This window comes from Corvus brachyrhynchos, unplaced genomic scaffold, assembly GCF_000691975.1.
Source record: "Corvus brachyrhynchos isolate BGI_N302 unplaced genomic scaffold, ASM69197v1 scaffold245, whole genome shotgun sequence".
Taxonomy (NCBI): domain Eukaryota; kingdom Metazoa; phylum Chordata; class Aves; order Passeriformes; family Corvidae; genus Corvus; species Corvus brachyrhynchos.
Window position 1 is genome coordinate 3,451,243 of NW_008238988.1, and position 13,455 is coordinate 3,464,697.

General features: G+C 43.6%; 1 protein-coding gene and 1 non-coding gene across 2 annotated transcripts; one reads left to right on the top strand and one right to left on the bottom strand.

The window, feature by feature from the left end:
• The first annotated feature begins 4 nt into the window (after window positions 1-4).
• TRNAK-CUU lies at window positions 5-77 on the top strand. The gene has a single exon. It is a non-coding gene; the product is annotated as a tRNA-Lys (tRNA).
• A 2,527-nt stretch (window positions 78-2,604) lies between these two features.
• ACTR10 (actin-related protein 10 homolog) lies at window positions 2,605-13,449 on the bottom strand. The gene is made up of 13 exons (XM_008637349.2): window positions 13,424-13,449; window positions 11,870-11,942; window positions 11,225-11,307; window positions 10,140-10,248; window positions 8,280-8,387; window positions 8,023-8,090; window positions 7,648-7,727; window positions 7,206-7,241; window positions 5,841-5,920; window positions 5,671-5,744; window positions 4,777-4,858; window positions 3,953-4,154; window positions 2,605-3,416 (listed from the first exon to the last, which is right to left on the bottom strand). Exons 3-13 carry the CDS (start codon window positions 11,236-11,238, stop codon window positions 3,235-3,237), a joined length of 1,035 nt encoding a protein of 344 aa, XP_008635571.2. The 5' UTR covers window positions 11,239-11,307; window positions 11,870-11,942; window positions 13,424-13,449; the 3' UTR covers window positions 2,605-3,234.
• Window positions 13,450-13,455: the final 6 nt, after the last annotated feature.

The window sequence follows — 13,455 nt, forward strand, 5'->3', positions numbered from 1 at the left end:
ATGCGCCCGGCTGGCTCAGCCGGTAGAGCATGGGACTCTTAATCCCAGGGTCGTGGGTTCGAGCCCCACGTTGGGCGTTTCACTTTTGGGCCTCTTGAGCGCCACAACAGGAGAGCCGGGACAGTCCTTGTAAGTGATCAATAAAGGCTGCGTCAGTGGGAAAATCAGCTTTTATTATAAACGATGTGCATGCAGGAATGGTGTGGAATGTGCACGATCTAAATCAGCTTTTATTATAAACGATCTGCATGCACGAATGGTGTGGAATGTGCACAATCAAAATCAGCTTTTATTATAAGCGATCTGCATGCAGGAATGAAACATGCGCGATCAAGTGGGAGCCGTGAGGAGCTGGGGGGTGACCACTGAGCACTGGACCTTTTATTATAAACGATGTGCATGCACGAATGATGTGGAATGTGCACAATCAAAATCAGCTTTTATTATAAGCGATCTGCATGCAGGAATGAAACGTGCGCGATCAAGGGGGAGCTGTGAGGAGCTGGGGGGTGACCACTGAGCACTGGATCCCAGAAAATTTAATTTGTTTTATAAACGATTTGGATGCAGGAAGCAGAGGGATGTTAATCCAGTAGAGCTCTGGGCTCCCATGCAGGCAGAGAGGGATCACAGAGACACTTGGATAAACTGGAGAGCTGGGCAAGCACCTGCCATAGGAAATGTAATGAGAGCTAGTGTGGGATTCCCCACCTGGGATGGGGCAACCCTGGTTAAACACACAAACTATGGAAGGAGAGGCTGGAGAGCAGCCAGAGCAGCCCCACGGGAAGGGATCTGGGGGGTTTATAGCCGGAAAATATCCTTGGCTGTGAGGGTGGTGAGGGCCTGGCCCAGGGTGCCCACAGAAGCTGTGGCTGCCCCTGGAGCCCTGGCAGTGTTCCAGGCCAGGTTGGACGGGGCTTGGAGCAACCTGGGATAGTTGAAGGTGTCCCTGCACATGGCAAGGGGAAGGACCAGATGTTCTTTAACTTGCAACCCAAACCATTCCAGGATTCTATGGTTGGGTTTGATCCATCAGTGGAACAGGCTCTCCAGGGAAGTGCTCACAGCGTGTGAGAGGTCAAGGAGCATCTGGACGATGCTCTCAGCCATTATGGTTTAGTTTATGGTAGTCCTGCAAGGAGCAGGGAGTTGAACTTCATGAGCCTTAGGGGTCCCTTCTGACTTGAGACAGTCTCTGATTCCATGAAAAGGGAGAGGAGGGAATGAGATAAAGATAATTCCCCCATGGAGCAGCTCCTGCTGATGCAGCACAGACACAGGCAGACCACGAGGGGCTTGTGCATATTCCAAACCCCTCCTCCAGTCAGCAGGACTTGCTCATCTGGAGCTGTTCACAATTGGCCAACACCAAGCTGCTGGGATGGCCCCCAGTCCAGAATCAGGAACTGCAGAGGAAAACCCTCCAGTTACTGTCACTGTGAATGCGTCTACTGGGAGGATCCACGGATCCCTGCAGTGCCAGGGAGGGAAGAACTGCAACAGCTAGCCTGGAAAACTCAACCCTTTCTACACCATTACACATTTAGGGTGTGATTACTGAGGGCTTTCCAGGGCACGCCATGAAGAGTCTTTCTCACCCCTTCAATGAAGTAAGAATCCTGTTTTTGCCTTAACAGGTCCTGGGACTCTGCACTTCAACCCAGCAGTAACATGGGAGTTAGGAATTCTGTCCCTGCCCTGTTAAACAGCAGCTGCTGAGGCTGTTCAGTGATGCAGAAACCCCACAGGAGGAGATCTGAGTGGGCAGAACGAAGATGAGGTGGCAGAACACGCCAGGCGAGGTCCCAGGGTGCGTGTGCACCACAGCACGGAAATACCCCCAAAAGGGAAGGGCTAAGAATATCCTGAATTTCCTCAGCTGCAGTCTGCTGCAGTTCAGGAAAATGACATCATTGCACCACCACCACCACAGGCTCCGTAGGAGTTTCATCTCCCGAATCCTTCCCACTGAAAAGGACACCAGCAATCCCTCCCAGCTCCACGGCACTCGTGCTGACGGCAAATTCCTCTCTCAGGAGAAAACCTTGGTAGGCTCTGGCTCAGTTCTTACTGAGGTAAAATATAACCTGCACCCCAAATTACCCAAACTGTGACTGAAAATGAGCAGCACAGCTTAGGCTGTGTGTTCTGTACACCTAGGGGCTGGCTCTCTGCACCTGGCAATGACACTGTGTCCATTTATCCAGCCTGGAACAGCACCACGAGATGGGTCCCAAAAACACCAAGCTCACCCCAGGACTGTAACACCATCTGTTAAGGTGAAGCACGTAGGAAACACAATGACAAAACCACGCAGGAGCTGCTGAAGTGCTGTAGCACATTCCCTGTGCTCAGGTTCACCACAAGAGGATTTCTTTAAATATCTTTGACTTGCAGAGTCGTGCTTCAGGCACACAGCAGGTGGGCAGCAGGCAGCACAAGGAAATCTGTCACAAAAAGCATGTTTGTGCCAATAAAATACTTCACCACCCCAAAAATTTTATATTTATCTTTCCAAATTTGAGACAAAAATTGCTCCTCAGGGTAGGACTTAAACCCCAGTAACCAGCAGATACCAGCAGTCATCATGTAGCCACTGAGTCAAGTTTTACCTCACACCTGTTTATAATTAATTTATAATAATTTATGGTCTTACATTGCTGAAATCTTTCTTGGAGGAGACAGATCAGGAGAGGTTTTAGCTCAGCACTATGAGAGAAGTACAGGCAGAAGAGTTCTCTGCTAGAACTCTTAAAACAGGAGATATAATGTTCCACTACCTTTGCTAAACAGCCCCAAACCATTTCCTCACATGTGCTTCAAGGGTGGAATATTTTAAAACAGAATTGGACACAAAAAAATTCCCATAGATGTTTCCCTGTAGACTGCTGTTCATTCTTGTCAGCACATTTAAAATGAAAATATCTTCAACCAAATTCTCTCAGCAATGCCATTTACTATACAGATAAATAATGAACAACTCAGTAGGGAACAGCTCGTGAGAGGACAGAATTTCTCCAAAACAAGACAAAAGAGCAGAGGAGTTGCCAGAGTTAAGTCTGTAAACTATAACTGGACAGGGTTTTAAATAGTGTTAGTGCCTATTCCCTGACAACACCCACGTTGCTCTTATTTAATGGTGTTACACACAAATTAATGAACAAAAAACAAACCCCAATGCACATGGATGTAGTTGAAATGGGGCAGAATCCTTGTGTGATATTTAGGTGCTTATTTCTCTGTGGAAAAAGCCCTTTTCATCAGTGGTGGGGGTGCTTTTCCAACATCAAACATCATTTCCAGAGGGGGGTTGTTGAGGCAGCACCAGTCGGGAATGCGGCCTGTCTGGCTGTAATATTCCTTGGACACAGAGCGGCTCCCAAGGATGTCCTGGAGTGCTCCAAAAATGGCTCCTACATTATTGGCAAGGAAAATAAATTGCATTAATTCAATGTAGAATTTCTCTTTCTACTTCTTCCCATAACAAATCTCAACTGGGATTTTTTAGCTCTGCCCCAAAATTTAAAGGGATGAATGGATATCGCTGCTTTCCTTTTCAGTATCCCATTTAAGTCCCAAACTGCTTCCATTTATATCCCTGAAAGTATCTGAAAACAAGGAATCATCTGCTCTCTGCTATCAGCAAACCTGGCCTGGCTGACCCACCTATTACAACAAAGTTTCCTAGAAGTTTTTATTTTAAACTCTTCCACCAAACCCCCTCGTGTTCAGGGCAATTTTTCCCCCAAAAAAGGTGCCCCACAAATTCACACCGGCTGTGAGAAGATTCAGCCCACGGCAGCTGCCCAGGAAAGAAAAGCACCACAAAATTTGGTGCACAGAAATAGTTCTGGTTTGCTAATCCTAAAGATAAAAGGTTTTATTTACAACAAATCCCACTTGGAAGGTTTTTTTTCCACCTCTGCTTCCCAGTTGCTCCCATTCTTACCTCCCAGCCAGGCCACGCAGTTGGGTTTGGCAGGGGGAGTGTGAATCCTGAAGGTTTTAGTGGCAAGTGCCTCCTTGTATTTGGGTTTCTCCACCAGGTGTCTGATCTCAGCCATGAGCCTGTGCAGGAACCCCGGGAGCATCGCGGTGCCCCCGATCACCACCAGGTTCTCTGCCAGCTGCTTCCTGGTGTCTATTGGGCACTAATGCAAACAGGGACACAAAAAAAAACCCTACATAAGTCAAGCTGCCTGAGCTTGAAGACATTCAGAGGTCTCTTAGAAATTCAGTCCATTTCTATGCCCTCTAATTGCTGTTTTCTCATATTTAGCTGGAAAATAACCAACATAATGAGAGAAATGCACAGGAAATGCCTGGAGGTGCAGAGGTGAAGGCTCCAGGCACAGAACTTCTTAAACAATTTGTTTTCATAAAGAATTCTAATGGAAATGTTTGTCATATCAGCCAAGTCCATGGCTCTCCAACAAATTGCATCTCGGCAAACTTATTTAAATGGCATCAGCAGCTACAGGGAGCCAACTTTAATTAACGTGAATACACCACCACATAATGAAAATTTCCATTTATAGTGGTTTCCTAATGCACTTTTTTCCGAAATATAATAAAAAGAGAAGCATTTGTATATGCCAAGAAAAATGCCTGCAATTAATTTAATATACTGCCTGTAATAAAGATGTCCAAATTAATTTTATTCTAGCACAGGTAAACCAGCAGCCTGCAGGACTCTAAGTCTTGAGTCATTTATAACTGCGGGTTCTCTTAAGGCTGGAGGCATCCCCTAAACTGTTTCTAATATAAAGATACCTGAACAAGTGAATCCAAGATCAAAGTGGCAACAGATGTCTCTTCATTATCCTGTTCAAACAGGATTTCTACCACAGAGTCTCTGTGGAACAGACAGGAAGTGAGTGTTAATGAGCAGCAAAACCACACTCTGAGCTGAACTCGGGCACAGCAGAGCTGGAGATAACTGCAGCTTTCCTGCTGCCAACACTTTGTCACTCCTGTCACACAGTCCATGCACCCAGCAGTGCCAGCGGGGAGGGGACAATCATGGAATCCTTGGAAAAGGCCTTAAAAACATCACATTCAGCCCTCAACCCAGCACCACCCCTTGTTCACCACTAAACCACATCCCCAAGTGCCACATCCACACGTTTTGAACCTTTCCAGGGATGGTGACTGCACCACTTCCCTGGGCAGCCAGTTCCAGTGCTTGACAACCCTTTCAGTTAAGAATTTTTCCCTAATACCCAATCTCAACCAGTCCTGGCACAACTTGAGGCCATTCCCTCTTGTCCTGTCCCTTCCTTCCTGGGAGCAGAGCCTGACCCCCACCTGGCTCCATGCTCCTGTCAGGGAGTTGCAGGGAGTGAGAAGGTCCCCCCTGAGCCTCCTTTTCTCCAGGTTAAAATGCCCTGTTCACATCACTAAACCTGTCTCATTATCAGGCATTGACACTCGCTTCTCTTCCCCCATCCCTCTAATCTCTTTGCTCTCATCTTCCTCTTGGGGCTCTGGAGAAGCCACCCCCCCCATGATGGGCTTGCACTGTGGCCAGCACACAGCTTTCACTTTAGAGGCATTAAAAACATATGCAACTGTTTCATTAAAATCCAATTTTATGACAATTTATGTGCTTTTAAGAGTTGAAATATATCTTTGTAGTGATAAATACTCTGCTATGACATTTCTCACCTGATGGGGCCAACTACATGGAGAATCTTTTCTCCATCCAAAGGATAGTCCACGTCTGGAGGCGGTGAGGGACGCTGGAAATAAAACCAGACTTGTATTATTATTTTAGAGCCCAAAAAGGCTGCAGCCACCTCAAAGGAAGGGCAGGAAGAGCTTCATCCTCCACTCACCTCAGCACTGCCATCAATGTTGAATTTGGCTGCCTGGATTTTCAGTCCCCGTTGGAGATCACTCACAAAGCAAGTGCGGACTGTGCAGAGGGGAGGAGAGGGGCACAAGTGAGGCTTTGCTGGATCCTTTCATCACCAGTAAAAACAGTCATTTCTCTTAATTTAGAAAAGAACAGACACTTCAGGCCCTTGCTGGTCCAAGACATTATCAAATAAATGCAAAGACAAGCAGTCTCTACACTCCAGCAGAGTTCAGGTGCTGTCTAGACCATGAGTTAAATGAAGCTGACACAAAATTAGGTTGGAAATCCTGCCTGTCCTTTCCCAGACAAACCACACAACATTTTAAGCCAGAGGGATGTTTCTAATGGTGCTTCAAGGTGCCAGGGGTTGTATCCTGGCTTTGCTGCAGGTCTTGCAACACGGCTTCAAATGAGGCATTGCTCATTTTCTAAACAAGCTCCAACCATGCAATATTTTCCTTAGTGCAACTCTTCAACACCCTAAGAACTCCAGAGGGTTTTTCTGCTTCCAGACAATGCTGACAGAGCACAACCTCGTTTGTACCCCAGCTGCTACTGTTATTATGCATTTATTTATTTGCATTTGGCACAGGTCAGCATCTTCCCTATAAACTGCTGTCACAAAGAAACAACCCTTCAACACACAGACAACAATAATTTCATCCCTAGCCTGTTCTCTCTGGTTCCAAAAGACTGCATAAAAAAACCACACCTGGTCAGAAAATGTGTGCAAGTCCAGGAATTAGAAAAGCAAATTCCATCTGACAAAGCACCAGCTGCATTTATTTCGCATTTGACTGATGGATTCCTTCCTAATTTGACCCAAGGGATACATACTAGTTACTGTTTTCTAGGAAAACATGTTTTTCTACCTGTTGCACATGAAACAATTACACAAGAATTCATCCAAGTTCTGCCCAAAGAAAGACTGTATTTTTTCTGGTGTAAATGTAGTTCTTGTCTCCACTTGCCTGCCTGATTAACACACCAAAATATCTTTTATACATACTTTTTTTTTTTTAATTGACTTTAAAGCAAACAGAGCCTTTCTAGTTAATCTATAAACAAAACTACAGAACAGAACAATCCCTTCTGTGCCCACCTACCAAATGTGTCTACAAATTACCACTCAACAACACAGAGGTTAAAGCAAAAGAGAAATTCAACACCTGGTTTTGGTTTTGCTTTCAAAGAGGAAGAACAACACAAGTTCATCCAAGAGGTAAGAAATACAACAGAGAAGAAAAATAAACTCCTACTTGTAAAATATTGCACACTTGTTATTATCACACCCTACTGCACAATTTAATACACTAGAGTTTCACAAAGCAAACAAATTTACCTTTTATATCCTCTACTATGTCTTCTGGGACTGAGCCTGTAAGAAAAAAAATAACTTAGTTTCATTCTTAAATTCTCTTCCTACTTAAAAAAACTTTTGTTTTAAGTTTGAATTACATTTAGTATATTAAACTTTTGCTCTGACTGCAGCTTTTAAAGATTTCCAAAGCAGAAAAGATATTATGAACAGAAATATAAAGTGTGTCTTTGCTCAAAACAGACTGAAAAATTACTACAGAACTTTTATCTCAGCCTTTACTCAGAACTGTTGCAAGAAGAGGCTTATCATAAAAATAATGTACCTGTTAAAGGCCAAGAAAGAATTTATGCAGGTAGGCCCCATGAGATGCAGTGAATCCTAAACCCATTTTATCCACTGTCAGGATTAACACCCTTTCCTCAGTGCAAGTTCCCAGCACAGGTGCCCATCCCACAGACCTTACCCATCACGGAGGGAAGGCTTTGTCCTTTGGCCAGTCCTGTATCCACTGTGCACTGTTCCAGCAGTTGATACTCCAGCTCCCTAAAACAGTGCACAGGAGGGTGGGTAAAGACAGCCATGAACTCAGCCTGGGTCTCTGGACTGGACTCCAGGGACAGGATTAATTCCTTTCTTTTACATCCTTCTAAATATAAACTTAAGAAGATGTGATTTCCACAGTTTTTACCACATTAGCAACAGTCAACCAGTGGTAAATGTAAAAATTGGATGATATTACAGCAAGCTAGGATTTAAAACAGGAATTTTTTCTCAAGGTCAAAGAGAAACTTTCACAAACAAGTAATTTGTAACCTGGAATGGATAACTATGAACTTACTTGTGGATGGCCTTTCCTCCCAGGGGAAGGGAACCCCAGCAGCTCAGGATTGGAATTCCCTCATAGATCTACAGGAAGATCAGGAAATTCTCCTCTTTTTCATTATGAGTTTTTTCAGTCTGCTGGAACTAAATGCCTTTTCCCTTCTACAATCCCTTGCATCAGCCACCTTCTAACTGCTTTTCTCCACAGTTAATTTCTAGTCAATAAAAGTCTCATGTTTCACGACAGCCCCATTGCTGAAAATGAAAGGATACAGGCAGCACCAAGCTTTCTGCATATCCACAGTCCAGCACCATGGCAGAGTTGATCCCAAGTGTCAGGAGAGACATCAGGTGACTTGGAGTAAACAAAACAGAAGGTACCTACAGGAAAACCAAAAGGAAAGTTGACAGAAACAAACAAAGCACTGATGCCTTCCCTGAATGATGTTTTAAGAGCAAAACCCAAACAAGTGTATCTTGAGTTATTCCAGTACTGAACAAAATACAACAGGATTCCAAATTCTGTGTTCACCTTCCTTGTGGTGCACATCAGTTACTTCAGTAATGATGAATGTTGGAATGGGCTTGTAAGAAAAGCAAGGCTATAAAACTCAGGTGAAGTTTCTTATTGTTATTGAAAAGAAATGAAGGAAGCTGAAGTACAGCTACTTGAAAAGTTGTAAAAACTTGAAGATGTGAATAAAAGTGCTAAAAAATCCGTTACAGTGTGCCTTACGACAAACACTGCTACGCCCAAATGCACAGAAGAGGCTGTTTGAAACACTCTCACCAAAATAATGTGGAAACTCAAGTGAAAATTACATGAGAATTGCTTCCTTCTCCCAGAATTCCATAAATCAAGTTTCCTAGAAAGCAACAATTCCTTTAAGAGAATACCTTGAAGAGCGAATTAAGTGAGAAATTTCAATAAATCCTGCACTTACAGGAAATGTACTGACCCTTAACCCAGAGTCAGAAGGTAAAACATTGATCCTGTATTAATAAACCACTTTTATTCTCTGCAGCAAATAGAAACCAGAGAGAATTAATCTTCCATCAGTATTAACTGGCTTCTTAACAAGTTACAAAGTCTCTCCATCAAAATATGACTCTGAAGTCATGAGCCATTTCCAACAAACCGTGTTGCATGGTGTGTGCTTTAACTGAGACATTCCATTGCTGTAAAGGGATTATGAAAAAAAAAACCACAAAAAACCCACTCAAATCTTTCAGCAATTTGAAGTTATCAGAAAATTTTATCAATAGTAAGAAAGAATTATGCAGAAGCTTGAGATTAGTTGGTAAACTGTGTTGCGGAAGGACAGTGAAGAAGTACTGCAGACAAACTGGTTTCACTACTTTTTATAGAAAAACCTTAACCTTTGTTCTGTCTGAATTGAAGGAGCATGGAGTCACCTTCCAAAACATTTTCTGCTACAACTGAGCAAGAATTAGGTCCAGACTTTTCACAGAATCCTTGACTGGTTGGGTTGGATGGAACCTTAAGGATCATCTCGTTCCACCCCCTACCATGGGCACGGACACCTTCCACTAGCCCAGGTTGCTCCAAGCCCCATCCAACATGGCCTGGAACACTGCCAGGAATGGGGCAGCCACAGGTTTTCTTTTGTCCTCAAAACTTTTCTTCAAAAAGACTGATTAAGCAGAGAAGATACCTGATTTCAGGTAAGTTCTTCTCTAAATGAGCACAGACGTGCTAGGCAGAGATATCGACTGGCAGAAATCATGAGACCTGCTGACAAAGCAGTAACAAGTGTTTAAATACAAATCCTGGCTCCAGGCAGTGCTCAATGGGGATTATTGGATCTGTCTGGGACAGTGCAGTGTGAGCTTTATTATCTACAAGCCAGGGAAACCTTGCAGAGCCTTGTTAATTGCTGCTGCTTTGCGGCCTAATGAAGAGTCAGAACGGAACGAAAATGGTCTTTAAGCCAACTTCCACGCCCTATTTCCTCACACCATCATCAGATTTTTCTTCTTCTTTATGCCTCTCTCACTCTTGTCATTATTTTCATTTTTTCTGTCCGTATCTGGTAGTGACTGTAAGTACAAATCCTCCTGGCAAGGGCTGTGCACGTGGAGCAAAGTTACACATTTCTGTCAAACACTTACCTCAAAATGCTTGAAGAGGACCCTGGTGAGTGTGTCCCTGAAGTGCGAAGGGCACAGGACCGACTCTATGATCACAACACGCCGGTCCCTGGGATTCACCAGCAGATGCCTAAAAAAAGACAAGATTTGTAAAATAAAACTGGGAAGTTTTAGCACCTATTACAGGACCTACCTCACAGTCATATTCCATTTTCCTCAAAAGTCCTGAAAGTTTGCATTTAGACAGCATTTTCTACAGCAGACCCCAAAGTCTTTTTCACAAATCGAAAAACCCCAATGCTTTCCTAAAAGAAAGTCAGGGAACTGAGGCAGGGAAAACAAGTTACAGAGCCTGTAGCTCTCAAAATCTGTTATACATTTCTAAATCAACAAGAAATGCAGAAATAAGTCATCAGTGGCTTGTGCTGTGTCATACAGTGTCACAAAAGGCAAAGACTGATGACACAGATGCTCTGATTTCAGCGGAAGAGGATGGAATTGTCCTGATTTCAATTGCAAAGTGATGGTACAGGACAGGAGAAGAAAACAACCCAACCCACAGACATGAGGCACAGAAATCAAATCCTGCTTTCCCTATGATGGCTTTTACTTGTAAAAACATGGATTTGAAGCAAAGAGAAAAGACTAAGTCCAATTTCATTACTCACTAAGGGCACTAAAAACACAATAAAGAGATGTATTGCTGAGGTAAAAATATTCCACAGGCAAAGGTTCCTCCTTCCAAAACACTGTGGAGAGAATCCTGCACTGATAGGAGCTTCAGCCCTACCAAAATCAATGCAACTCCTTAGGTAATGCCTTCCCCTTTTCAGGCCCCTTACAAAAGCCTCAGCTGAAAGGTAATTTATCAAACATTTCCTGCTTCTACAGAGCAACTGATGCTGCAGGACAGGAACTCTTTGTAAGATAACCTGGATCTCAGCACCACTGAATTCCTCCTGCGCCAACACAGCCAGGCAGCCCCTTGCAAAGTCTTATCTCTGTTTTCTTATCTAAGTAGACCGTGTCCCTCCCCCTGCTCACACCCCTGGATGTGCTCAGGGAAGAGCTGCAGAAGGACTGGGCCACTGACAGGTGTCTCTTACCTGAAATACAGCATGTGGATAAATTCCTTCAGATAGGAATACAGCTCTTCTGTGTTGATGTTATACTGCACCACCTTGACAGGCTGGGAAGGGAAAATATCCAGAGTCAGCTCAAATGCTGGGCAGTGGTTGTGTGCATATATATATATATACACATATATATATTCACACATGATATATAGAGAAATATATAAGATATATACATAATATATATTTAATCTGACACTATATATAAACACTCACTCTTGCCTGATTTGCTCTTGTCCTTAAAACATCTCAAACTCACCCTATAACTAAATTCCAGAGTTAATTAATGCTAATTTTTCATACAGGCAACTTAGCATTTGTTTTCCAAATCTGCCATCCTCTACTAAAAGAAAGAAAAGAAGCATAACTAGGCAAAGCAATTTCTCAATAAATGCCCCAAAACACAAGTTCCATGGGGACTGAGCAGCAATTAACACCAGCACTGGCATCACACTTACCTCTATCTAATCACAATCTTCTAATAGCAGCAGTTAAAATAATGAAAAGCATAACATTTCAGAATATTTTATTCTTGTGATGGACAGAAAGAGCATCTGCAAATTCTTTCTACACCATAACACATCAAACACCATAAAGGTAAAGTTCCATAAAGTTCACCTTTGAGACATCAGGTTTCTTGATTTCACTGGGGATGATGCATCTTGGTCCTGTTTCTCCTGCAAACCCACACCTAAAAGAAAATGTTGAAAACCTGATTATTTGAAGTCCCCATTTGACACCCTGGGCCCAGGAACCATCACAGAGTAATGTATTAGGGATGTTCTGTGACTGCAAAGAGGAGCTTTGCACACGGCTTTTCTATCCAGCCACTGAGAGATGAATTTAAAGATGGACTAAAAGATAAAGATTGTGTACCTTTTTTTATTGACTCCCTCAACAATAGGATAAAAACAGCAGCAACCCCAAACCAAACTTTTTAGAAACCCACCTGGTCTTCCAAACACACACAAGAACCATGGAGTGAAGAAAGCAATTAAGCCAAAATAAATTCAAGGTTTATTTTAATAGTCTCAGTGCCAGACATTTGTTTGACCCCTGTCACCCCCATTAACTACAAACGTCAGAAGAAAACAACAGTAGAAAACCATAAAGCTCCTGGACTTGGAGCACTTTTAATGCAAAAAGTCAATTAATATCTCAGTTTGCTATTTGGCAACAGTTATCATGTTGGATCATAGCAGAAAAAAAAAAATTAAAATAGCTGTAATTCAGAACTTAATTTTCTTCTTTTGTCTCAAACAAATACTTGTGTAATCCCAGTGTGTACAGGCAGTTTTCCTTGAACTTTCAGCTAATTTCAGCCTTATTTGGAAAAGGACAGACAGCTCTCATATAATTCAACTGCTATTTCTTCTACAAGAGAGAAGGCTGGAAACAGACCCTACAAACACACTATTCAGGGGAAAAGCGTTTCCATGAGAGCATTTCATTGGATGAATAATGCCCAGGGAATAAAAGCTCACAAGCACCCCAAACTTGGGAAAAGCTTTCAATTGGCCACATGACTGTGAATCCACAAAAAACCACTCATGGAATAGGCTGTCCCCATCCCTGAAGGCTCTGTTAAGTCCTCCCATTCCCAGGCAAGAAAGCTTTTGGCCCACGAGATGAAATACTAAGTAAATAGTGAGCATTCCTGTTTCAGCAGTCGAGCTAAACCTTGTTTTAATCTAAAACACAAGACTAAAAACCGAGGATGCTTATTACCAGCTCTGCGCCACACAGACCAACACAGGAAGAGAGTGAGGGGGAAAAACCCACAAAATCATTCTTGGAATCACAGAACGGCTTGGCTTGGAAGGAACCTTAACCATTCCACACGTTTCACCAGACCAGGCTGCTCCAAGCCCTGTACAGCCTGGCCTGGAGCACTTCCAGGGATGGGGCAGCCACAGCTTCTCCGGGCACCCTGTGCCAGGGCCTCACCACCCTCACAGGGAGCAATTTCTTCCCAATATTCCATCTATCCCTGCCCTCTGGCAGTGTGAAGCCATTCCCCCTTGTCTTGTCACTCCAGGTCCTTGTCCCCAGTCCCTCTCCAGCTCTCTGGGAGCCCCTTTAGGCACTGGAACGGGCTCTAACGCCTCCCCGGACCCTTCCCTTCTCCAGACTGGACAGCACCAAATCCCGACAGCAGGGCGGAGCACTCACTTGGTAAAGGCCTGTCCCAGGTCGATCACCAC